This window comes from Salvelinus namaycush, chromosome 42, assembly GCF_016432855.1.
Source record: "Salvelinus namaycush isolate Seneca chromosome 42, SaNama_1.0, whole genome shotgun sequence".
Taxonomy (NCBI): domain Eukaryota; kingdom Metazoa; phylum Chordata; class Actinopteri; order Salmoniformes; family Salmonidae; genus Salvelinus; species Salvelinus namaycush.
Window position 1 is genome coordinate 8,048,066 of NC_052348.1, and position 27,536 is coordinate 8,075,601.

Consider the following 27,536-nt stretch of genomic DNA (forward strand, 5'->3'; position numbering starts at 1 on the left):
GTGTGTTAGGTTCTTATTTCTCAGAGTAAATAACTCACGGACACTAGAGAAGCTTTAACCAAGTTTAATTCTTCCCAAAGGTTCTGTACAGCTGTAATCAGACAGCAAAACATTTTCCTCCATCACAGTTATATACATCCTACTTAAAACACTCCTTCTCCAATCCTTACAGTTTATGGCTCCACAGGAAGCTAATAAAAAGGGTAACAGGATAACAAACCTTTATTACTCCCTTAAAAGAATCTGACCTCAACCCCTCCTTCATCTAATCCACAGATGTCCATTGGTTTTTCTTCAGAGAACCATTAACTTCTGACATAATCCAGTCTCATTTCCTATCATTCATTTACTATCTCAATGATCAAAGTTTAGCCGATTCCAACAAATGTATATTTGGCCTTGTGTTTCAGGTTATTGTCCTGCTGAAAGGTGAATTCATCTCCCAGTGTCTGGTGGAAAGCAGACTGAACCAGGTTTTCCTCTAGGATTTTGCCTGTGCTTAGCTTTTTATTTTTTATTTTATCCTGAAGAAATCCCCGGTCTTTGCCGATTACAAGCTTACCCATAATATGATGCAGCCACCACTATGCTTGAAAATATGGAGAGTGGTACTCAGTAACGTGTTGTATTGGATTTTCCCCAAACATAACACTTTGTGTTCAGGACAAAAAGTGAATTGCTCTGCCACATTTTTGGAAAATGTATTCTGTACAGGATTCCTTCTCCCCCAGTTTTTTCCTATCACATCCATTAAATTCTGTAACTGTTTTAAAAATCACCATTGGCCTCATGGTGAAATCCCTGAGCAGTTTCTTTCCTCTCCGGCAACTGAGTTAGGAAGGACGCCTTTACCTTTAGTGACTGGGTGCATTGATACACCATCCAAAGTGTAATAAATAACTTCACCATGCTCAAAGGGATATTCAATACCTGTTTTTGTTTTTAACCATCTACCTATAGGTGCCCAGCTTTCCGAGGCATAGTAAAACCTTCCTGGTCTTTGAATCTGTGTTTGAAATTCACTGCGCGACTGCGGGACCTTACAGATAATTGTATGTGTGAGGTACAGAGATGAGGTAGTCATTCAAAAAAATAATGTTAAAATGTTTTGTAAACATTTTGAAAAGCATAATTCCACTAACATTATGTGGTATTGTGTGAAGGCCAGTGACAAAAAATATAAATGTAATCCATTTTAAATTCAGGCTGTAACACAACAAAATATGGAAAAAGTCAAGGGGTGTGAATACTTTCTGAAGGCACTGTATGTAAAATATAATTTCATGGCGTCCCATTTTTAAAAATATATTTCTGTTCCCAAGAAATTTGAGCTCCTGGTTGTAAATGTGTCCATAAACCAGAATACACATTTACTTGTTGCTGTGATTTACTCCTTGCTGCCATGGAGGATGTGCTTTTTCTGAGTGTTTATCCTTTTCCCCCGGCCTCAGATCAATTAAAGAGTACTGTGCCTTCGGAAAGTATTCAGACCCCTTGACTTTTTCCACATTTTGCTCCTTATTCTAAAATATATATTTTTTAAATACTCAGCAATCTACACACAATACCCCATAATGACAAAGCAAAAACAGGGTTTTAGAACTTTTTGCAAATTTATTAAAATTAAAAAACAGAAATACCTTATTTACATAAGTATTCAGACCCTTTGCTATGAGACTTGAAATTTTGCTCAGTAAATGCACTGAAGCGTAGAAATTCCTCTTCCCTGCCTAAGCAAGTTCTGTCTGACTCTGGCTAACTGATAAGAATGAGATAAGTGATGCTTTTAATCATCATTTTACCTCGGCAGGCTTTTTATTTGAGTTAAACTGTGGTTTAATTTAAACTGGTCAGTCAATCGACTGCTCTTCCCTCTGCCAGACTCTAGCTGACTCGACGGTAAACCAACTTCTAGTGAGTCTGTTTAAATTTCACCAATTTACTACCTGTTATGTGCTAGATGACTTGCTGTTATGTGCTAGATGACATTTCATCATCTCCAGCAACACCATCAACATCAACATGAGCAAAAGCATGTGGACACCTGCTTGTCGAACATCGCATTCCAAAATCATAGGCATTAATATGGAGTTGGTCCCCGCCTTTGCTGCTATATCCACTCTTCTGGGAAGGATTTCCACTAGATGTTAGAGCATTGCTGTGGGGACTTTCTTCCATTTAGCCACAAGAACATTAGTGACGTTGGGCAATTAGACCTGACTCGCAGTCGGCATTCCAATTCATCCCAAAGGTGTTCGCTGGTGTTGGTGTCAGGGCTCTGTGCAGGCCAGTCAAGTTCTTCCACACCGATCTCAACAAACCATTTCTGTATGAACCTCACTTTGTGCACGAGGGCAGTGTCATGCTGAAACAGGAAAGGGCCTTCCCCAAACTGTTGCTAGATAGTTGGAAGTACAGAATCGGCGAATGTCATTGTATGCTGTAGCGTTAAGATTTCCATTCACTGGAACTAAGGGGCCTAGCCCGAACCATGAAAAACAGCCCCAGACCATTATTCCTCTTCCGCCAAACTTTACAGTTGGCACTATGCACTGGGGCAGGTAGCGTTCTCCTGGCATCTGCAAAACCCAGATTCGTCCGTCAGACTGCCAGATGGTGAAGCGTGATTAATCACGCCAGGGAATGCGTTTCCACTGCTCCAGAGTGCAATGGCGGCGAGCTTTACACCACTCCAGCCAACGCTTGGCATTGCGCATGGTTCTCTTAGGCTTGTGTGCGGCTGCTCGGCCATGGAAACCCATTTCATGAAGCTCCCGACAAACAGCTATTGTGATGACGTTGCTTCGAGGCTTATGGCCGAGAAATTAACATTAAATTCTCTGGCAACAGCTCTGTTGGACATTCATGCAGTCAGCATGCCAATTGTACGCTTCCTCAAAACTTGAGACATCTGTGGCATTGTGTTGTGTGACAACTGCACATTTTAGAGTGGCCTTTTATTGTCCCCAACACAAGTTGTACCTGTGTAATGATCCTGCTGTTTAATCAGCTTCTTGATATGCCACACCTGTCAGGTGGATGGATTATCTTGGCAAAGGAGAAATTCTCACTAACACGGATGTAAACAAATTTGTGCACAACATTTGAGTGAAATAAGCTTTTTGTGCGTATGGAGAATTTCTGGGATCTTTTAGCTCATGAAAAAGGGGACAAACACTTTACATGTTGCTTTTATATTTTTGTCCAGTATAACTGGTTTAAAAATTACTTGACAGATAGAATTAAATGTGTATCTACAGATGGGTGTTAAAACTGGTTTTCTAGACAAAACCAAAGGTATCTCACAGGGGTCAATTCTGGGTCCTGTACTTTTTACTGTTTACATTAACAATATTGTTGCAGGTTACAACATTTTTTAACCTGCACTTGCATGCCGATGATACTATTGTGTATGCTATTGCCCCCACGATTGACCAGGCTTTATCTGAACTACAGTCTGTCTTCATCGTATTCCCGAAAAACTTTATTGACCTGAAATTAGTATTGAATCCAGGTAAAACTAAGCATATGTTGTTCTCTAGAGCGCCTAAAAATAACTCATAGCATATGTATTTTAGACGGTCTCCATATTGATCATGTCCCTGCCTACAAATGTCTGGGCATATTTATAGCTGAAAAGCTGGTATTTAAAAAGAATATGGATGAGTTATTTAAGATGATGAGAATAAAAATAGGCATCTTCTAAAGAAATATGTCATGCCTCTCGCTAAATAGTAGAGCGCATATTATTCAGTCTATGGTGACATCGTCTATATGAACGCAGCTGCCACTTCATTAAAGCTGTTAGATGCTGTTATCATAGTGCTTTATTACAGGTCGACAGATTTAGTACTCATCAATGCAATCTCTATCAGAAAGTTGGTTGGCCCTTTTTGATGTCACGTAGGTTGATACATTGCTATGTTTTCATTTATAAAGCCTTTTTACAAATACTCCCACTGTACCTAACATTATTGCTAAACTTCAAACGTATGAGTTACCACACCCGGTGTTGGGGTTGGCTAACTCAGGGAATTCCTTTGGTCTCAGCTTTTAGTTTTCTTGCACCTTCTTTGTGGAACAATCTTCCAAATGTTGTTACATTTGATGTTTTGGTGCCTCTAAGGCAATTCAGAAGGCTAATTGAGGACCTTATTACTGATCAATGTGTTGCTGTTTTTTATGACTGTTTTTCTTCCTGGTTGCATTTTGGATTTATATTTCGATGTGTATTTTCTTAAATGTTTGTAATTCAGGGCTCATCTGTAAAAGAGACCTTGGTCTCAGTATGACTCCCTGATGAAATACATTTTAAATAAAAAAACATGTTAGTTATTTTGATTACTTGACACTCTAATGGTTTGTTCATTAAAAGGCATGGTCCCACAGTTTAGACCAAATTAAATCCACAAAGCATCTCAGAGTAAGAGTGCTGATGATTAGGTCCACACCTGTCTATATCGTCTTATTCCTTATGATCTAAAAGGCTAAACTGATCCTAGATCAGCACTCCTACTCTGAGAAGCTTTGTAGATACAGACCCTGACCTAATACCATTCAGACAGTAGTTCACAGTGGGCTCACCTCAGTGAGACTGTGTGTGGTCCTGTGCTGCTCAGCTGGTTCCTCTGTGGGTTCAGGAGGAGGTGTAGTCTGGTTGTCATCCATGACCATGGTCCCCTCAGGCTTCCCCAATCCCTCCTCACACCCCTCCTCCTTCACCAGCAGCACCTCTGGACCCTCCTCTTCCTGGAAGAGAGGTGATACAGATTAAATAGACATACACTCCATCAGATACATAATGTACACACACACACACAGATACAGTGGCTTGCAAAAGTACTCACCCCCTTGGCATTTTTACTATTTTGTTGCCTTACAACCTGGAATTAAAATGGATTTTGTGGGTTTGTATCATTTGATTTACACAACATGCCTATCACTTTGAAGATGCAAAATATTTGTTCTTGTGAAACAAACAAGAAATAAGACAAAAAAACTGAAAACAAAAAAAAGAACTATTCACCCCGCCAAAGTCAGTACTTTGTAGAGCCACCTTTTGCAGCAATTACAGCTGCAAGTATCTTGGGGTATGTCCAGGGCGAGCGCCAGAACGAATCCGTTGGACAGGCATTTGATTTTTTTTTATAGGGGAGCACGTTTTTTTGGGACCTCCTATGTTGTAGATATATGCTAATAATAAAAATAATAATTCAAGTGTTCAATAAATTGTAATTGTGAAGTGGCTTTGTTACAACTATGAAACAGAAAGCATAGGTGTTGGAACCCGGTATATTTATAACAACAAAATAAAAAATAAATACACCAACAGCCAAGACGCACGGTCAGCAAGATGCACGGTCAAATGACGAAAGTAGCCTAAATGTCATTACAAGCGAAAATCATCAAAATAGCAATAATGGCATAATGAACATAATTGTTGATATGAGTCAAAAAGTAAATTATCAGTTGGAGCATGTACACGTCACATAGCCTAGACAATGAACGCTGTGGAGTGCGTTGCTGAATTTGTTTCTTGCTTTAGATGTAGGGCCTACTCTTTGATAATGGCCTGTAGAATTCTCACCGGCTTGTTCTATTCCGAAAGGTGCCGTCCGCTTTCCTGTCTCACCATTTCGTTTGGTGGTGGCGCTGGCACCTGCTCAGTGCGCACAATTATGTATTTTTTGCGCTTAGGACTCGGAGGAGTAGGTTCAGGTTGAGGCTCAGAATCAGAAGAATACTCAGAGATGTGATCATGATTCATTCTTCCCCAAAATCGGAGTCGTTTTTATTCAGATTTTGTAGCAACGCTAACGAATGCATCCATTCATCTTGGCCTTCTTGCCATTGTAAATTACGCACGCTCTCACTGTGTACTCCAAGTAGGCCAGAATAGACTGAAAGAGTACATACCATTTTTTTTATTAGAATAGATCAATAAAATAGAATGGCCCGCCCTGTCCTTCATCAACAATTGGTGATTACATAATTATGCATTGTTCGCTTCCCCTTGCTCATCAACCCATCATACTTTAGCCTAATTCATTTATTTAATCTGTTATTATGTGTGTGAATTTAGTTTCGGTATAGTTTAGTTTCAACTTCGAGATAATTATCAGCGTGATTATCAACTGGGCATGGCATTTTCAACTATCGGATAAGGCCCTATTATGGAGAGAAGGGGCAACTTTGAAAACCAAAATGACATGCCCTCCTAAAACGTTCTAACACCAGTTCTGTTTGTGATATTAAGATTCTGAGTAGCCTAATGCATTTTTTAAAATTCATGAGCAGTCCAAATGATTGCTTTAGCGCTTCTATTGTGGGTTTTATAGTAATGACATGTCGTTTAACTGTAAAAATGTATTAGTCTACCTTTTAATGTGGCATGAACACAACACGTCATGTTTTCATCTGATTGTAAAACAAATCACTTCAAAAAGTAGGTTACCTTCGCACGTTAGTCCAAAATAGCATCGGAACGACTGACAGAGTGCCTTTCTGTCTTACAATGTGTAGCCCATGTATCTGATGCGGTCAAATAAGAGAATGTCATGCCATACTCTTTTAGTCCAGACAGCATCAGATACATGGGCTACACATACTGAGACAGAGGGGTGCTGTTTTGGTTGCTCGGATGCTTTATCTGACAGCGATGGGTCTTTCTGTCGGCGCACGTCTCGGTCAAATAAATTATAAATATTTCAATGGGTATGTAGATACGGTATGGCAGGCCAGGCCCCCTAAGACCCGCCCATAATGCTGTAATAAACACACTTTCAACATGAAGTGTTTAACCATCCCCACTACAGTTATAAAGCTCTGTCGGGTGTATGCAGAATAGGGTGAGATCAGATGTGATGTATACTAAAGAGTCTCAATGCAAGTCTTGAGAATGAGAAGTCCCATTTTGTGTTTATTAAACATTTTCAAGTATTAAACACACCACATGAAAACCACACAGTCTCTGCATGCCTGGCAGACATCTCAGCTTGTATGTGGACCCACCACCTCAAGCTCAACAAGACAAAGCTGCGGCTCCCCTGTGTCACCCTCCCAGAGTGCAAATAACATCGAAGCAGTGACTTGCTCCTGCAGGTTCATGCTCTACAACAGGGGTGTTTAGTTTGACACGTGCTCTATAACATCTATAGAGTACGACCCTTCCTCACACAGGAAGAGGCGCAGGTCCTAATCCAGGCGCTTGTCACCTCCCGTCTAGACTACTGCAACTCTGTTGGCTGGGCTCCCTGCTTGTGCCATCAAACCCCTGCAGCTTATCCAGAACGCCGCAGCCCGCCAGGTGTTAAACCTTCCCAACCTCTCCCATTCCACCCCGCCGCACATTCCACTGGCTTCCAGTCGAAGCTTGCATTCACTAGCAGACCATGGTGCTTGCCTACGGAGCAGCAAGGGGAACTGCCCCTCCCTACCTTCCGGCTATAATCAAACCCTACACCCCAACCCGAGCACTCCGTTCTGCCACCTCTGGTCTCTTGGCCATCCCACCCCTACGGGAGGTCAGCTCCCGCTCAGCTCAGGTAATGCTCTTCTCTGTCCTGGCACCCAATTTGTAGAACCAGCTTCCCCCTGAAGCTAGGACAGTAGAGTCCCCCTGAAAACGTCTGAAACCCTACAGTACCTCTTCAAAAATAATCTTAAATGAATCCAACCCCCCCCCATTAAAATAAATAAATACAAATAGTATTTTCCTACTTGCACAGATATTGCTGATAACTACTTTATTGAGGTAAACTGTACTTGCTATGACTGTGATAAGTTGCTCTGGATAAGAGCATCTGCTAAATGATTGAATTGTAAATGTAATGTCTCAACAAAAAAATTATCAGGAACTTGATAAACTGCATTAATTTTCTCCTAAAAATTGTCTTGGATAAGAAATTAAGTAGTTGAATGGAGGTAATGGAACAGGCATTTCTGAACACCATATAGCCTACACAGTACAAACCCAATATGTAACAGACTTTTTAGGCTTATATATGCGTTGTATATCACACAATATCTGGATGCAATATTCTACCCAGTAATATTCAACATTGACATCTGTTACTCTCATTATTCCAAATGCATCTGTGGATCTTTTCTGCTGACAATGAAAATCAGAAGCTATCGAGTGGAATGGTTTTTCTGCAGGTGTATCTTGAGGTAGCTCCTTTCTGAGAACCTCTTCCCGCAGTGCAAACAGGCAAACGGCCTCTCTTCCGTGTGGACCTTCAGGTGCATCTTCAGGTTGCCAGCCTGGGTGAAACGCATCTGACACTGGGTACAGATGAAGGGTTTCTCCCATGTGTGGACCCTCTGGTGTCTCTTCAAGTTGCCAGCATCAGCGAAGCGCATGTGACACTGGGTACAGCTGAAGGGTTTTATCCCTGTATGGACCCTCTGGTGGATCTCCACCTTCTGGGGGCAGCTGAAGCCTTTGTTACAGAACACGCAGAGGAACTGTTTCTCTTTGCTATTGCCGGATGTTGGTGTCTGTCCCTGAACCTTGGCCCTTTTGTCTTCTGAGTTCAATACCTGATCGAAAAGGACGCAGCCATGTGAATTGGAAGGCCCCATCGACGTGGACACAGGTTCACGATCTCTGAGCACGTGCAAATGGGAGTGGGTCGCGACATTTGGATTTGTCTCCAAGCTTTCCCTGTAATCTAAGAAATATCTGCCTTGTGAGTGTCCTTCATCTAAGTGAGTCTTGTCTACATTCCACGTCAGAGGCCCGTCGCCCTCCACTTTCACAGTCACGTTATCTACCACTACATCCTCCCCTTTCTTATCTTGGCACCCTTCAGAGTATACACTACTACTGTACCGGTTCCAGTCCCCTCTAGACAGATCAGTATGTGTCTCTAAACCCAAGGGCATGTTGCCAGGATCCATCTCTGTAGTGTAAGAACAAGACAGATCATTGCCAGTCTCTAACGCATAACCTGAGTCCCGATGGGAATGAACCGTCCTCGGACTCGTGATACCGTAAAGCAAATACTCTGAGCCGGGAGCAGGAGGACAGCCCAGTGGTCCCAACTCCAGTCTCTCTGGGTCTGATCTGTGGTCAGGTCCTGTGTGTAAGAGCCTGTGTATTACAGTTAAATTCTCGCTTTCTGTCTCTGACTTGAGGACGGCGTTCAGCGTTCCACTGACCTCCATGATGCTGCATCGGTTCTTAGGCTGGGGCGGGGCAGCGGGGTCCTCCGTGGCTAAAGAGGGCGCCACACCAGCCACTATGCCAGTCTGGATGTCTCTGCTGTGTCGTGGGTCATCTCCTTCAGTCCTCTCCTGCTTGACCAGAGACGATCCTCCAGGACCTGCAGCCTCTGCATCTGCCGACTGACACAAGAAGAGAGGAGGTTATTGTCGGTACATGAGTTGAATTGGATAACAATGTTGTAGGGAAGTCTCAAAAGCTCCCCTGTGGCAGATAAATAAGGACGTAGAAATGAATAGCTGAGGAGAGCCTTTCTGAAATAAACGAGCCACATTTGATGTACTGTAATTTTTATGTTACACTATGACACTAACCTCTATTACGATAACATGCTGAGTTGAGGTTCCACTCCCCTCATCTACAGCTATGGGTTGGTCATCTCTCCACGCATTGTGTCCCGCTGGCTTCACAAAGCCCCTGTGTCCTCCAGTAAGATGTCCTTCACCTGAGAGTGATTGTGGGAAAAGAGGTGGTTAAGTTAGGTACTGTCAATGCTCAACGGTATATTGTACACTATTGTCACTGTCTACAATTGGCAAGGATGTAAGGTAACACTTATAACACTATTCATAACTTTTTGATATACAATTTATTGATTATATTCCATGCCAAAAATATTAAGTATAACAAAAGGAAATTCAAGAATTTGGTTAGAATATGATAGTGTCTTTGTCCAAGAAGAATTTGTTGTTAATTGATGTGCCAGGTAAAATAAGATTACTTTTCTTTTTTTTTTGCAAGATAGCTAAGTAATCAGGGGAAGTTGCATACTATCCAAAGACTGACAAAGACTCAATTCTGGGTAACACATCTGAACACATGAGCAGAGGGAAACGGAGCGACAGGCCCCTGCAAAATGTACCTCTTGCCATTCCTCTGTATCGGTCGAGGATCTTGACACTACTGGGACGACTGGCGAGAACGCGCTCTCGAATTGTCCTCTCTGCGCGCTCCCGTGACACCTTCAGTTCCAATATCTGTAGTTTCCTTCGCAATCCCCTGTTTTCTTTCTGGCTTTGAGAAATTTCCAAACGACACACTGCATAGTCGTCGTCTACGAGTTTACAGATCTCTGCCACTGCTGCATTCGCTAGCACCTCCATGATGGAGGCTATTTGAGTGTGAAAAACCATACAGTTAGCCATTGTTTGCTAACTTTGCAGCTAGCTAGCATTACCTAGATAGCATATATCAAGTTCTTTCTCCAATGCGAATTAAAGACTATATGGGGTAAATATGTGATGCTGTGCAGTTAAATGGGTCATATTTTAAGGTTCCATTGAGTTAATAAACGTCAAAATAAAAACGTTAGCGTGGATATGGTTCTAAGTCACCTGTTCACTTCCGTTTACACAGAAGAGAACGGATCTTATTTGTTGGCGTCATAGCTTAAAGGGTGTGGTTAAATGAAAAATGAATGCGCGCTGTCCTTTGAATTACGGTACTCCTTATTACGTCACACATCAAATCTCCTATGATCAGTATCTTTCAAGCTCAAAGCAGACTTGTTTACAAAGAACAGTGTGTTAGAATAGAATAGAAAATAATAAATAACTTTATTATTACTGTTTACTTCTTCCTGTGAGTTTCCAGAAGGCAGAATTGACACTGTGTTGCTGTCTTTTTACATGTCGGATTGTGAATTGCACATTATGTCACAGAAAAGAAGTGTGGAAAATAAATCGCACCACTATCTAACCCTACACATATACAACAATATACCAATACTTTAGCCCTACCAGATCCTACTCCAGGCCAACAGCTGCTGCCACTACCACATCTATGTTCTGGGATTTATGCTCCATCAGTGCAGACAATTAATAACCACAGCAATAAGAGCACTAAATCCTACCTTACTAAAACTCATCCTGGATTGCTCTCTTCAGGCCTACTCACTGGGGGCTCCCAGTCAAATCACTTACCCTTGGGCTATCCTCTACTCTCTTCACTGCCTCCGCATAGGAAACTTTCTGCCCCACTCAAACTCGTCTCTCTCACAGAGCACCTCGTATCCCCAGCTGTATGGGTGCCCCTACCCCATTCATAGACGTTAACTACCGCCTATTAATGATAGAACCGATGTTAGCTCTAAACGTCAACACGTATCGCTTGCGGTACGGTTTTGGAAACATAAGGAATGCAAGTTTCATATCAGCAAAAATAAAACAAGGTTAAAACAACAGGCCTTTATAAGGTTAGGATTAGTGTTCCCACACGTCAATGGCTGCATTCCAAACACTTAAAAGACACACACTCTCCCCTCAGCTCTCAAATTAAGTGGACACTTCTGATGTCGTATCATAACGTCTGACGAGTTGACACTTGCAGGGAAAGGGGCGAGGGAAGACTTAATCATTTTAAATGGGCCGCTCTTGGCCGGAAATTTGTCACTCGTTCATCCCACCGTTGTGTTTTCAGTCATCATGGTAACTGTTGTGTGTGCCTTATATGCACTACAGTCAATTATGATTTCATATCTTGGCTAGAAGACAATGCATCCGTAGACATCGAATGTTAGCCATCCTAATACGTTATATCATGTAAATCAAAAATTACAATGTATAAGTGTGATGTCAGGGAAAGTTATGTGCGCAAATTAACGTTTCCAAAAGCTAACCAAACAAAAACATAATTACTGATATGATACGTATTTGAGCCCTCAAGTGCATTAGTAGCACAATTTCAAACTTATTTACATTATTTTTTACTTACACTTGTATGTTGACTTCTCCATATTAATGTTGGTTTTAAGTTTTGGCTGACTTTTCTTAGCGGATGTACAATCATCGTAAATTGAATTATGGGGCGTTTCAGGCCCGGAGTGAACATAGTTAGTTGTACACTCGCAAACTCTATCAAAAACGAGGGCTGAGGGGCTTACGTTGCTAACTTCCCTTGCTTGACTAATCATTTGGACCAACGGCAAAGATGGCCGCGGGGATTCCCCCAAGGGCATAAGGCGAGAGTAAGTCTTTTATGAGTTTGAAACGCAGCCCATATCTCCATGTTACAGCACATGTTTACGGAAGACAGAAGGACTTCCTGTTCTAATTAGCTATCTAACATGCTCTGAACCCCTGTGTGTAACGGAAGAAGGCTGCCAGAAACTTGTAACTGAATAATACTGTCGTTTGCAAATGTGATAAAGCCAGTTAAAACAGTAACTGTATAATTTGCATTTGTGAAACTATTTTGATGTGGTATTAAAGTAAAGGGCTTTGTTTCTAGAACCGCATCGCAATTGGGAATAGATTTAGACTTTTTAAGAGTACATCTTGGGCGCCCCCCATAGTTGACACACAGTGTTTTCTCTATCCTAGTCACTAAATTATGTAGACGAGTGTTGAATAAAATTATATTTAAACTTACTCTGCCGGCTGTCCACAGGAAAGTATTATTAAATCAACTTCAAAACGCGGGTCTATGTGTGTGGCAATCACGCACGCAAACCATGCATACTAACCAAAGTCTTGCAGGTGTTTACATGTTTTTGCAAATGTGATAGAATTGTCTACTTCAGTACCACTCTAACAAGTCAGGTAAATAATACTTTCCTGTGGATATTTTGTCTCGAAGGACCTTGTAGAGGACCATTTCCAGAATGAAACACTGTCTTGTACCAGACAGTGTATTTTTAAAATTCTGGTCTCCAGGCATTCTCTATCCCAACTTTAAACTCCCTCTGACTATACCATCCTGCACATATCTCACATTGTGGGATCACACTGCTGCAACATGTCCGAAACTAGTCCAGGTTCAGAACCTATGCCCTCACAAAATAACAAATATGACCATACCAGGTAGAAACTGTGTCAAAGCTCAACAAAACAGACAGAGTATTCTCAGTCTTGCCATTGCCACCGGGTCTACGTCTCACCAAACAGCGGGTGTCACAAACAGGAATATTCTTTTTTATTTGATCCACCTCTACACTCAATGCTACCCCATTGATCACTCTTTTGAACGGTGCCCTGCTCTGGAGAGCAAAGCACAACAAGGGTCGATCCCTGAGGGGAATGACGTGGAAAATGGCGCTGACGGATAGGGCTGCTGTGCTTCTAGCGCTTAGAAAACATTGCAGTATTTAGTTTTTTAAGTGTTATTTCTTACATTATTAGCCCAGGAAATGTTTTCTTATTACATACTGCCGGGAAGAACTTATGGAAATCAGAGCGGCGGTAACTCACCAGCACTATCAGAATTACGACCAGGAATACGACTTTCCCGAATCGGATCCTTTGTTGGTACACCCCAGGGCGATTGAACTGATTCCAGAGGCTGATCCAAAACACCGCCGGCAGAAAAGAGGTGCTCGGAGTGGACTTCTAGTCCAACTCAGGAGGCGCACACACCACCCACCGCTTCCGAGTATGTTACTCGCTAATGTTCAGTCTCTGGATAATAAAGTTGACGAGCTCAGGGCGAGGATTTCCTTCCAGAGAGACATCAGGGATTGTAACATACCCTATTTCACGGAAACAAGGCTCTCTCGGGATATACTGTCTGAGTCCGTAAAGCCAGTTGGGTTCTCAGTTCATCACGCAGACAGGAATAAATATCATTCTGGGAAGAAGGGTGGGGGTGTATGTTTCATGACTCATGGTGTGATTGTGATAACAAACAGGAACTCAAGTCCTTTTGTTCACCAACCTAGAATACCTCAATCAAATGCCAACCGTATTACCTTCCAAGAGAATTCTCTTCGGTTATAGTCACAGCCGTGTATATTCCCTCTCAAGCCGATACCACAACGGCCCTCAAAGAACTTCACTAGACTTAATGCAAACTGGAAACCACATATCCTCAGGCCGCATTTATTGTAGCTGGAGATTTTAACTAAGCAAATTTTAGAAAAATGTTACTGAAGTTCTATCAACACATTGACTGTAGTACTCGCGCTGCTAAAACACTCAACCACTGCTACTCCAACTTCCAGGATCCCTACAAGGCCCTCCCTTCGGAAAATCTGATAAACTCCATTTTGTTCCTCCCTTCCTATAGGCAGAAACTCAAACAGGAAGTCCCCATGCTAAGGACAATTCAATGCTGATCTGACCAATTGGAGTCCACGCTTCAAGATTGTTTTGATCACGCGGACTGGGATATGTTCCGGGTAGCCTCCGAGAACAACATAGACGAATTCACTGATACGGTGACTGAGTTTACATTTTTATTTTATTTAACCAGGTAAGCTAGTTGAGAACTTGTTCTCATTTGCAACTGCGAGCTGGCCAAGATAAAGCAAAGCAGTTCGACACATACAACAACACAGACTTACACATGGAATAAACAAACATACAATCAATTATACAGTAGAAAAATCTATATACAGCATGTGCAAATGAGGTAGGATAAGAGAGGTAAGGCAATAAATAGGCCATGGTGGCGAAGGAATTACAATATAGCAATTAAACACTGGAATGGTAGGATGTGCAGAAGATGAATGTGCAAGTAGAGATACTGGGGTGCAAAGGAGCAAGATAAATAAATACAGTATGGGGATGAGGTAGATTGGATGGGCTATTTACAGATGAGCTATGTACAGGTGCAGTGATCTGTGAGCTGCTCTGACAGCTGGTGTTTAAAGCTAGTGAGGGAGATATGAGTCTCCAGCTTCAGAGATTTTTGCAGTTTGTTCCAGTCATTGGCAGCAGAGAACTGGAAGGAGAGGCGGCCAAAGGAAGAATTGGCTTTGGGGGTGACCAGTGAGATATACCTTCTGGAGCGCGTGCTACGGGTGGGTGCTGCTATGGTGACCAGTGAGCTGAGATTAGGCGGGGCCTTACCTAGCAAAGACTTGTAGATGACCTGGAGCCAGTGGGTTTGGCGACGAGTATGATACGAGGGCCAGCCAACGAGAGCATACAGGTAGCAGTGGTGGGTAGTATATGGGACTTTGGTGACAAAACGGATGGCACTGTGATAGCAAATTGGATGCAGTCTGACTAGAGTGTTGGAGGCCATTTTGTAAATGACATCGCCGAAGTCGAGGATAGGTAGGATGGTCAGTTTTACGAGGGTATGTTTGGCAGCATGAGTGAGGATGCTTTGTTGCGAAATAGGAAGCCGATTCTCAGGAAGTGTATAGGAGATGTTGGACTCACTGTGACTATTAAAACCTACCCTAACCAGAAACCGTGGATAAATGGCAGCATTCACGTAAAACTGAAAGCGTGAACCATTGCATTTAGCCATGGCAAGGTGACTGGGAATATGGCCAAATACCAAAAAATGTTATTCCCTCCGTAAGACAATCAAACAGGCAAAACGTCAGTACAGAGACAAAGTGGAGTCACAATTCAACAGCTCAGACACGAGACGTATGTGGCAGGGTCTACAGACAATCACGGACTACAAAAGAAAAAACAGCCACGTCGCGGATCACAGACGTCTTGCATCCTGACAAGCTAAACACCTCGCCCACTTTGAGGATAACACAGTGCCACTGACACGGCCCGCTACCAAGGACTGTGGGCTCTCCTTCGTGGCCAACGTGAGTAAGACATTTAAGCGTGTTAACCCTCGCAAGGCTGCCGGCCCAGACAGCATCCCTAGCTGCGTCCTCAGAGCATGCACAGACCAGCTGGCTGGAGTATTTACGGACATATTCAATCTCTCCCATCTCAGTCTGCTGTTCCCAAATGCTTCAAGATGTCCACCATTGTTCCTGTACCCAAGAAAGCAAAGGTAACTGAACTAAATGACCATCACTCACTTCTGTCATCATGAAGTGCTTTGGGAGACTAGTCAAGGATCATATCACCTCCACCTTACCTGACACCCTAGACCCACTTCAATTTGCTTTGTGCCCCAATAGATGCACAGATGATGCAATCGCCGTCACACTGCACACTGCCCCATTTCATCTGGACAAGAGGAATACCTATGTAAGAATGCTGTTCATTGACTATAGCTCAGCATTCAACATCATAGTATCCTCCAAGCTCATCATTAAGCTCAAGGGCCTGGGTCTGAACCCCACCCTGTGCAACTGGGTCCTGGACTCCCTACCGGGCCGCCCTACCAGGTGGTGAAGGTAGGAAACAACACCTCCACTTTGCTGATACTCAACACTGGGGCCCCACAAGGATGCGTGCTCAGCACCCTCCTGTACTCCCTGTTCACCCATGATTGAGTGGCCATGCACGCCTCCAACTGAATCATCAAGTTTGCAGACGACACAACAGTAGTAGGCCTGATTACCAACAATGACGAAACAGCCTACAGGGAGGAGGTGAGGGCCCTGGGAGTGTGGTGCAAGGAAAATCACCTCTCACTCAACGTCAATAAAACAAAGGAGACGATTGTGAACTTCAGGAAACAGCAGAGAGAGCACCCCCCCTATCCACATCAACGGGACCGCAGTGGAGAGTGGAGAAGGTGGAAAGTTCCTCGTCGTACACATCACTGACAAACTGAAATGGTCCACCCACATAGACAGTGTGCTGAAGAAAGTTGGCTTGGCACTTAAAACCCTCACAAACTTTTACAGATGCACAATTGAGAGCATCCTGTCGGGCTGTATCACCGCCTGGAACGGAAACTGCACCGCCCACAACCGCAGTGTTCTCCAGAGGTTGGTGCGGTCTGCACAAAGCATCACCGGTGGCAAACTACTTGCCCTCAAAGAAACCTACAGCACCCAATGTCACAGGAAGGCCAAAAAGATCATCAAGGACAACAAACACCCGAACCACTGCCTGTTCACCCCGCTACCATCCCAGAAGGCGAGGTCAATACAGGTGCATCAAAGCTGAGACCGAGAGACTGAAAAACAGCTTCTATCTCAAGGCCTTTAGACAGTTAAATAGCCATCACTAGCACAGAGAGGCTGCTGCCCTATATACATAGACTTGAAATCACTGGCCACTTTAATAATGGAACACAAGTTACTTTAATAATGTTTGCATATTTTGCATTACTCATCTCATATATACTGTATATACTGTATTATATCCTATTCTACTGTATCTTAGTCTGTCGCTCTGACATTGCTCGTCCAAATATTTATATATTATTTTTATTCACTTAAAAAAAAAAAAAATATCCAAAACATACAATATACTTGTGAAGTACAGTGAAGCCGCTCAACAACTACACCACACCAGTCATCCAACAGACTCCCATTCAGAGCGACACACAGAAGCGTCCAGGGTCAACGCCCTGCTCAAGGGCACGTCGACAGATCTCCCTCAAGGCCCCAAAAAAATGGGGAATCGAACCCTCCAAGATCCCCCCCATAGTTCCCCATAGCTGTCCCTCAACCGTCCGAGACCCCTCCCACAGTCACCCCTCCAAGAAAAAAGAAAAAAAAATGAAAAGAAAATAATAAAAATTCCATTCCCCAACCCCAATAACCCAACAGCCAAGAAAATGAACTCATGAGAAAAAAAAGACAAAAGAGAACAGAAAACAATGCAAAAAAATCAAAGAATATCAAGGACAACTAAAATCATAACAGCAAGGGCAACTGTATATGTTTGAGTGCATATCTGGCACTATTTACATGTGTGTATTTGAATAAGAGTGTGGATATGCATGTGTACAAACACCTGCACGGCATCAGCCTCAGCCTCAGGCAAACCGGCATTAGCTGTAAAAACACTGCCCCTCAGTGTCATTCAAACTTAGTTTTTATTATGTTTTATTTTGACTATTTTTTATACTTTATCTTTGACCATCATTCTACCCGCCCAGCAACTCCACTCCCACTTGTCTCCAATTCCACATCCCAACCCTCAGCTTACCTCAGCCCATCCCACCTATCTCTGCTGGCCACACTCTTCGGATTTCTACGCAACATAAATCTTTCAACTATGCTGTGATGTTTAACGTCCAATTTCAATCTACCTAATCAAATAGAATCCACAGAGTGCGAGTTGAAGATAAATACTTTTACTGAGAGTATTAGTAATTGACTGACCCGGTCTCTCCAGATCTCCCAACAGTACTATTTCTAGGGTAAATTTTGATCAATGCTATGCTTTTTTTAGCCATTCCTGAACCTGAGACCAGAAACAGGCTACCTGAGGGCAATACCAAAATAAATGGTCTATTGATTCTGTATCATCACAACAAAATCTGCAGAGCTTCGATGATTTAATGCCCCAAATATTCAACATTTTGTTGGTGGCAAGAATTCTATATAATAATTTTAGCTGAAAAGCACGAAGTCTTGAATCTTGCGTTGTTTTATATATCAACTCATACACCCTGTACCACGGAACTATTTTGCAATCTGTATGGCACAGTTGTCAACGTACTGATCCTCAAATGAAACTGGTATACTTTACTATTTATGCTATTTTTATTCCTCCACCAGTTTTGATCCTTTATATTGGGCAGACAGACCAGTTCCCTACCTCCTCCCGCTGCCACCTGCCTCCTCCATTTTTTGGGGTAATGCTGTAATCAATTGGTTGTACTCTTGGATTTAGCAGACCTTCCCGTACAATTCTGATAACTCCATGAAAGACACAACTCTACCATTCCAATTTACAATATCATTTAAGAACAAAATACCCTTTTCAAACATCTATCCCATAAATACAGCTATTTTATCAACCAGCACATTTGAGTTCAGCCATAATATTTGTTCTATCTTTTCAGGGGATGAAATTGTAGCTAGCTCTACAATGCTTGTTTGAAAATGAGAGATACTTTGAAAAAAGTATAATTTTCAATTAATTAAAAATGAGACATGTCAATCGGCAAAGGCAATTTTTAAACAATGGATGAGCTTTTCTTAGTAATCTACTAAGTGAAGCTTTTAGAGAGAGGTTTAGTGCTTTTATATTTAATAATCTCAACCCACCCAATTAATATTCATTATATAGATAGGCACGCTTTATTTTGTCTGGTTTAGCATCCCAGATAAAGCAAAATATGTTTTGCTTATATGATTTGAAAAACAAATCATCAGGAGTAGGCAGCGCCATAAGTAAGTGAGTAAACTGAGATATGACTAAGGAGTTAAATCAGGGCAATTTTTCCATGGATGCAGGATCTTATCTATTTTTACAAGTTTTCTATTGAAATTCATTGTGGAGAGCTTATTTATATCTTTGGTGATATGAATACCAAGTATGTCTACATCGACGTGTGGGGGCTAAACTCATGACTATGATTACATTTCCATTATTAGCAGCATCTAGGCTGTCCACTTTGAAGAGCTGAAACAGAATGGCTATATAAGGAATGGAACATATATGACCAGGGCCCGCTACCATTATAACCTATACAGCTGTCAGATGTGGCCGTTAACAAGCAAGAACTGAGATGGAAAGATAATGGTGGCGAAAGGTCAAGGGAAGTTATTTTCATTTAGAGGGAGGGGATTCTATACGTTATGCAAAGACGGAATACTATAAAGGCAGGGCTCTGTGATATGAGAATTTAGCTTTTTCCATGTAATTGCTCGGCTTTGTTACTTTGTAATAAAGTCTAACTGAATCTACAAGTTCCGGTGTCTGTGCAAATATTTGACTCAATATTTTTCCACTACAAACGTCAGCCCATTTTATAGGTAAACTGCAGGGTAATGTAAAAGTTGTATTTTTTAAAGATCCAAAAAGTAATATTGTTCACTTATCTTAATTAAGTTTTAGTCCAGATAAGTTATCTAGATCATCAATGAGACATTGCAGGGATCTAGCTTGCGGACTTAATATAAAACTTCAGTCATCTGCATACATGTTTTTAAGCCTTGGATTTCTGATCCACTAATGTTGTTATTGTGTCTGATTTTAATAGCTAGCATTTCGATGGCCATAACGAATAGATATGGTGACAGTGAACACCCTTGTTTAACTCCTTATTTTTGTAATAGATTACATTAGATCGTTCTTGAATAAGTCCCTCTAGATCTTTTTGTTTTTTCTCTTAACTTATTTTGTATCTCTGTAGTATCGTTTTTATTGCTATCTACCTGTACTATTAGTTCAAGTATTTCCCTTGTTAGTCCTGTCTCTTTAGCCAGAAACTGCCTTTTTATTATTGATGAATATTGAATTGAATGACCTCTGAAGGTACATCTAAAGGTATCCCAAACAATAAGGGGATTTGCTGAACCAACATTATACTGGAAAAATTCAGTTCTAAATGATTTTGTCCCCGTCCACGTGGAAATTCTATAAGAGTTATGTGAAGGCCAATTAGATGATGATCCAATCGCATTCTGTCTCCTGTTAAAAACTTTTTTAACCTTTGATGCAAGAGTGAAAGAGACAAGAAAGTAGTCTAGACGACTAGCTTGATTAAGTCTCCTCCATGTATATCTCACTAGGTCGGGGTTTTTTAGTCTCCAAATATCCACCATTTCTAATGTGTCCATAATATTTGTAATTTCTTTAAGGGCACGGTGATGATAGTTTGTAGAGTGATTTCCTTTACGGTCCATTGAGGTACTTAACACTGTGTTATAGTCTCCCACCATAATGATCTGATCATTTGTTGCCTGTAAGTTCAATAAATTGGTATAAATATTTTCGAAGAAGTATGGATCATCCTGATTTGGACTATATAGATTAATGAGTCAAATCTCTTTTTCGTACACTTTCATATTCAAAAAGATCCAGCTTCCTTGAGAATCATTACTGACTATTTGCACATTCAGATCGAAGTTTTTGTTAATTAGTATCATCACACCTTTTGAGTTCCTTTGTCCATGACCGAAAATTATTTCACCACCACATTCCTTTTCCCACGCAACTTCATCTAAGGATGTAGAGTGAGTTTCCTGTATACAGTATATGTTATATTCCTTTTTTTTAGCCATGTAAAGACTGATCTCTTTTTAATTATCTGCTAAACCGTTACAATTATAACTGGCTATACTTATTTCACCCCTTACCATAACTAGATACTATACTCAGTCTAAATTGACCATAATTAGTGCTTGTAAAGTTACTGCCATCAGAGGTATTATGACGGTCAAAATTAGAGCTTTCAGGTCTGATATTTAGAATTCAAGAAATAGGTTCTAGAAATGTGTTTTATTCAGTTGCCTGTTTGCCTGTGAGCCAATGCCACAGATGTTAGAAAATTGAGACAAGATATTATGTGTGTAGTAAATCGTAGGTTGATGTGTATAATATTTGATGTGATTTAGTGAGAGTGTGTACAATGTCTGTATAAGATTAAGACTATAATGTGTGATGTCCAAATACATAACCCTGCCAATTTGCATGGTTGTCTATGTGTGTAACATGTAGTGCGTATAGCCTTAATATTGTTAGATTCTGGGTTAAACTTGGAACATTGTTATACTCAGAAGTATAGTATCTAAGGATTGAAAGAGACTGATTTTTACATCAGAAGTTAATGGTCATCTGTAGGAGCCAGATGGCTTTGGAATGTGTTAGGGGAGACGGGTAGAGATCTTTGGATAAGGTGTCAAGGGGGTTGAGGTCAGGTCAGATTCCCTTAAGGGAGAAACAATGGTTTGTTATCCTATCACTTCGTCTTCCTGTCTAACAATAAAATATGTAAGGATTGGTGAGAAGGGGGGAGTGCCTAAATTGGAGTATATATACTTGTGGTGGTGGAAAATGTTTTTGTCTGAATGCAGCTGTATTGACCCTTTGAGCAGAATAAACTTGGTTAAGCTTTCATAAATGTCCATTGAGTTTTTTACTCTAAGAATTATAACCTAACAATATTCATGATGATAATTGTAATCCATATTGTATCATAATTACCTTTAACATCATTGAAAAACACATCCCAGCATTTCCATAGCAATTGACGTTTCACATGATTTTGAAAGAGACCTTACATTACTATAGACGGCTTCACTACAGTACAAATGTATCCCGTACAATATGTTATTATTCCCCAATGTCCCTATTCTGATATCTTCCCCTTGCTTGTTGTAAACATGTAGACAAAGACATAGACAAACAAGAAGCATTAAATTATAGAACAGTTCGACAATAGAGGGAGAGTGGGAGAAAAGAGAAGAGTGAGAGAAGAGAGCGAGATCAAGTATGTATGTATAAGTCCGTATGTGTAAGCGAGCATGTAATTGAGTACGTGTGTTCATATCCACTTCATAGTGTTCAGATATTTTTACAGTTCCCATACTTTCTTTTTTTCGTAACCTGAAGTCCCTGTAGAATTTAGTACAGCCATGGTGTTATGGAGCTGTCTCAGAATAGCTGTCCATCTATAAAGAGTTTGTCCACAATGAGAAAGGCACACTTAGCCATCTCCCTCTGTTGCCTCTGTACAGGATACAGTATCTTGCGACGTTCGTTTATCTCCCATGGAAATTGGTCAATAAGACTGAATTTGGTCCCTTTAAGCTCCCTTCCCCTGCTTTTGATCAGCTCCTTTTGTTGGTAGTGTTCACATTTTGCGATGATCGGTCGGGGACCCTTGGTCTTGTCACTCTGAGCTCCAAGTCTCTGTACTCGGTGGAAAGACACCTTGTTTACAGTCTCTAGAGGAAGTTTCAAGGTGGATTGCATGAAGTCTCTGATCACGCCCTCTGGATTATTGGATGCGTCCTTAGGATTCCGAGAAAATATAAAATTTTCACGCATGCTACGACTTTGTATATCTAATAGCGACTCCCTCATCACTCTGTTTTCCCTAAGTTGACAATCCATGTTGGAATTGTGGATTTTTACCTTGGCTGTGAATGTATTGTTCTCTCCTTGGAGCATGAGAATTTTACTCTGGCTAAACTCCCCCCTCAGCCCTGCTACTTCCTCAAACAACTGTTCCAGTGTTGCATGGATTCCAGCCAGAGCACTAGCTCTAGTGCATGGATTCCAGCCAGAGCACTAGCCTCTAGTGCATGGATTCCAGCCAGAGCACTCGCCTCTAGTGCATGGATTCCAGCCAGAGCACTCGCCTCTACTTAAACGGTAAGTAAATCGTCTGTCTGTAGATTAATGTGTCTTTTTCGGGGGGGGGGGTTCTTTTGTGAGATAGCCGGATCTTTCCATGATGGAGTATGTTGTTCCTCCATAGCGTAAAGCTGTTGATACTCGTCGATTTCCCTCAGGATCTCCTTAGTATCCAGGTTGGCTCTTTACTGCAACCAGTTGTTTACAAAAAGTTTTTAACAATGCGTCTTTCCCACGACAACGACCGGTGTTTTTGTAGTACAGCCACCTAGCACTGTTGTTTGGTTAGCTGTGTTTCCTAGATGTTAAAAGCTAACTGCGCCTCGGAATCCACGCAAAAACAAGTTTGGTCCATATCTTCCCTACTATATGTCAAGTAGCTGGCAGGTAGCCTAGCAGTTAAGAACCAAAAGTCACTGGTTCAAGTCTCCATGCCGACTAGGTGAGAAATCTGTTGATGAGACCTTGATCAAGGCACTTAACCCTAATTGCTCCTGTAAGTCGCTCTGGTTAAGAGCGTCTTCTAAATGACTAAAATGTAAATAAAAGTAAGTAAACATGAATTAAGGCACTATCATTTCCTCACTATAAAACACAAGTATCAACCTAAAGGGCCAGTTTCACTCATCAGGAAAGCATTTTTACAGACACCTTCACACCAAACATCACCATATCATCTACTCTACCTCATCATAATCATTCTTCCCTCATGTCACCTCATCCAGTTCCCTACTGCATCCAAAACCAACAGAATGAACTACAAACTAACTAGTACTACATTACATACACTATTCTCTATACATGGGCTGTGTGCATTTTCTGCTGGTGTATCCTGAGGTAGCTCCTCTCTGAGAACATCTTGCAGTGTGTACAGGTGAATGGCCTTTCTCCTGTGTGGACCTTCAAGTGCATCTTCAGCTAGTGCTGGTGGGAGAACCTCTTCTCACACTGGGGGCAGCTGTAGACTTTCTCCCATGTGGACCTTCTGGTGCCTCTTCAGGTTGCCAGCATGGGCAAAGCGCATGTGACACTGGGTACAGCTGAAGGGCTTCTCTCCATTGTGGACACTCCTATGTCTGATAAGGTTACTCAGGAAGGAGAAGCTCTTGTAACACAGCTTACACTTGAAGGGCCTCTCCTTGGTGTGAATGGTCTGGTGCTCCTTCACATAGTTTGCTTTAGCAAAGCGCTTCCCACACGTTGGGCAGATGTACAGCTTGTCGGCGTCCGTCCTAATGCTCGACCTCCCACGTTGTGACCCAATGACACCTGAGGAGGTAGAAGCAGGAGCCACCACCCTCAGGTGGTTAATCTTTGAACTCCTTCCTTGACCTTTAGCCATTGTCTGGGTGTTGTTGGAATTGTGTTCTGTGTTATAGGCTAGGTACCTCTTGTTGTGAATGCCCATCCTGACCCTGTCTGTATTGGTGGGGTAACCAGGAGGTAACTGAGGAAGACTAGACCCAGGTCCAGGCCTTCTATGAACCCAGTCACCAGGCATTAGATGTGACCCTGAAGGAGAAGACAGACTTCCTGTTAGACTCCCACCAGGGGGGTCTCCTGTCACTCTCTGTGAAGGCTGAAACCCAGGGTAACCTGCTCTGTTCATCATGGATACTGTGGTGTTTGTATCATAGGAACAGGAGGGTCTATCTCTATCAGCCCAAGGCCCGGCTTCATCCCTGCACTGAGACTGTGAAGAGAAGGATCTGGGCTGCAGACTGGATCCCTGACTGGAGCCTCTGTCTCTCTGATGACCACCAGGACTGAGGTTGTTCAGTCCACTTGTCCACTGGTTGTGTTCTGTTTGGTGGTGGAGGAGTCTCTGTCCCTCTTGGTTGGGTCCTGGTTCCGACTCGGGAAGGAAGAGTGACGGCTCCTGATCCACGGTTCTGGTCCTGGGCCAGGGTATGTGATCAGTCGCTTCAGAGGTCCACTCTCTCCCACCAGTAACACTGGATATGAGCAGGTCTTCATGGACTGCAGACTGCAAACAAAGATTGTACAGAAAAGCATATAAGAAACTCTTTGCTGTACATATAGAAACATGACATGATATAATAAAATGTTAACGACAGTCAAGCCCATCTCTAACACTGTGATTCAAGTACCTAACAATATGGAGCCATTGGAGTTTATTGAGTTTATTATAAAAAATGTCCTTGTGTGTTGATTAAAGAATTAAGTATAATGTTGTGGTTGGACTGAAATAAGAGAAACTCAGTCCCTGCAATGATACAAAAATAACCAGGTCAGTCAGCACAGAGTCAATTTTGTATTTAATTTAAACAAAATGATCATACAATCACAAAACATGAAGTTGAGTAATTTTATTGCACAAAACAATACATGTGACAGGTACAATAACTTTTCTCACTATGGTAACAATTGACCTTTTCTGTAAATCTGGTACACTCGATTTAATGTTAAGATACTTTGGAAAAGGTTCAACATTTCATACAGCTTCACTACTTCTTGTCAAGTAAACATGAATTAAGGCACCATCCTTATCTCACTTTCAAACACCAGTATCAACCTAAAAAGGGACAAAGTTGTCACTCTTCATCAGTGAAGAGTATACAGTTGAAGTTGGAAGTTTACATACACTTAGGTTGGAGTCATGAAAACTTGTTTTTCAACCACTCCACAAATTTCTTGTTAACTATAGTTTTGGCAAGTCGGTTAGGACATCTACTTTGTGCATGACACAAGTAATTTTTCTTTAGAAGTTTCTGACAGGCTAATTGACATAATTTGAGTCATTTGGAGGTGTAACTGTGGATGTATTTCAAGGACTACCTTCAAACTCAGTGCCTCTTTGCTTGACATCATGGGAAAATCAAAAGAAATCAGCCAAGACCTCCACAACCACAAGTCTGGTTCATCCTTGGGAGCAATTTCCAAACGCCTGAAGGTACCACGTTCATCTGTACAAACAATAGTACGCAAGTATAAACACCATGGGACCACGCAGCCGTCAAACCGCTCAGGAAGGAGACGTGTTCTGTCTCCTAGAGATGAACGTACTTTGGTGCGAAAAGTGCAAATCAATCGCAGAACAACAGCAAAGGACCTTGTGAAGATGCTGGAGGAAACAGGTACAAAAGTATCTATATCCACAGTAAAACGAGTCCTATATCGACATAACCTGAAAGGCCGCTGAGCAAGGAAGAAGCCACTGCTCCAAAACCACCATAAAAAAGCCAGACTACGGTTTGCAACTGCACATGGGGACAAAGATTGTACTTTTTGGAGAAATGTCCTCTGGTCTGATGAAACAAAAATAGAACTGTTTGGCCATAATGACCATCATTACATTTGGAGGAAAAAGCGGGAGGCTTGCAAGCCGAAGAACACCATCCCAACCGTGAAGCACAGGGGTGGCAGAATCATGCTGTGGGGGTACTTTGCTGCAGGAGGGACTGGTGCACTTCACAAAATAGATGGCATCATGTGGAAGGAAAATTATGTGGATATATTGAAGCAACATCTCAAGACATCAGTCAGGAAGTTAAAGCTTGGTCGCAAATGGGTCTTCCAAATGGACAATGACCCCATGCATACTTCCAAAGTTGTGGGAAAATGGCTTAAGGACAGCAAAGTCAAGGTATTGGAGTGGCCATCACAAAGCCCTGACCACAATCCCATAGAAAATGTGTGGGCAGAACTGAAAAAGTGTGTGCGAGCAAGGAGGCCTACAAATCTGACTCAGTTACAGCAGCTCTGTCAGGAGGAATGGGCCACAATTCACCCAACTTATTGTGGGAAGCTTGTGGAAGGCTACCCGAAACGTTTGACCCAAGTTAAACACAATGCTACCAAATACTAATTGAGTGTATGTAAACTTCTGACCCACTGGGAATGTGATGAAAGGAATAACATCTGAAATAAATCATTCTCTCTACTATTATTCTGACATTTTACTTTCTTAAAATAAAGTGGTGATCCTAACTGACCTAAGACAGGGAATTTTTACTAAGATTAAATGTCAGGAATTGTGAAAAAACTGAGTTTAAATGTATTTGGCTAAGGTGTATGTAAACTTCAGACTTCAACTGTACATCTAAAACCAACAGAATTAACTAAAAGCGAACTAATATTACATGTCACTATACTCTACACATGGGCCGTGTGCATTTTCTGCTGACAAAACCAGAGGTAGCTCCTCTCTGAGAACCTCATCCTGCAGTGCGTACAGGTGAATGGCCTCTCTCCTGTGTGGACCTTCAGATGCCTCTTCAGGTGGTGCTGGTAAGAGAACCTCTTCTCACACAGGTGGCAGCCAAATTATTTCTCCCCCGTGTGCATCCTCTGGTGGATCTCCACCTGTTTGGGGAAACTGAATGCTTTCCCACAGAATGAACACGGGAAGCGCTTCTCTTTGCCACCGGATCTACTGATAGCGTCTCTACTACTGTCATTTGTCAATGGTCTTGTGTAGCCATTTAGTATTGAGG

General features: G+C 41.9%; 2 protein-coding genes across 4 annotated transcripts in view; both read right to left on the bottom strand.

The window, feature by feature from the left end:
- LOC120034862 (protein glass-like) overlaps positions 1 to 27,536 on the bottom strand; it is a 467,553-nt gene that overhangs the window by 280,652 nt on the left and 159,365 nt on the right. The gene's annotated exons all lie outside the window — the stretch shown is intronic.
- The window catches only part of LOC120034808 (zinc finger protein 624-like), a 106,973-nt gene that overhangs the window by 51,709 nt on the left and 27,728 nt on the right, over positions 1 to 27,536 (bottom strand). For 2 of the 3 annotated variants that reach the window (XM_038981443.1, XM_038981445.1), the window contains exons 1-4: positions 10,089 to 10,570; positions 9,541 to 9,671; positions 9,163 to 9,348; positions 4,585 to 4,749 (exon numbers count right to left, since the gene is read on the bottom strand). In XM_038981443.1, coding sequence (XP_038837371.1) covers positions 4,585 to 4,749; positions 9,163 to 9,348; positions 9,541 to 9,671; positions 10,089 to 10,371 — 765 coding nt within the window. In that variant the 5' untranslated portion in view covers positions 10,372 to 10,570. Of the gene's footprint in view, positions 1 to 4,584; positions 4,750 to 9,162; positions 9,349 to 9,540; positions 9,672 to 10,088; positions 10,571 to 27,536 lie in introns of those variants that run through there. The other variant, XM_038981444.1, reaches the window with a different exon arrangement.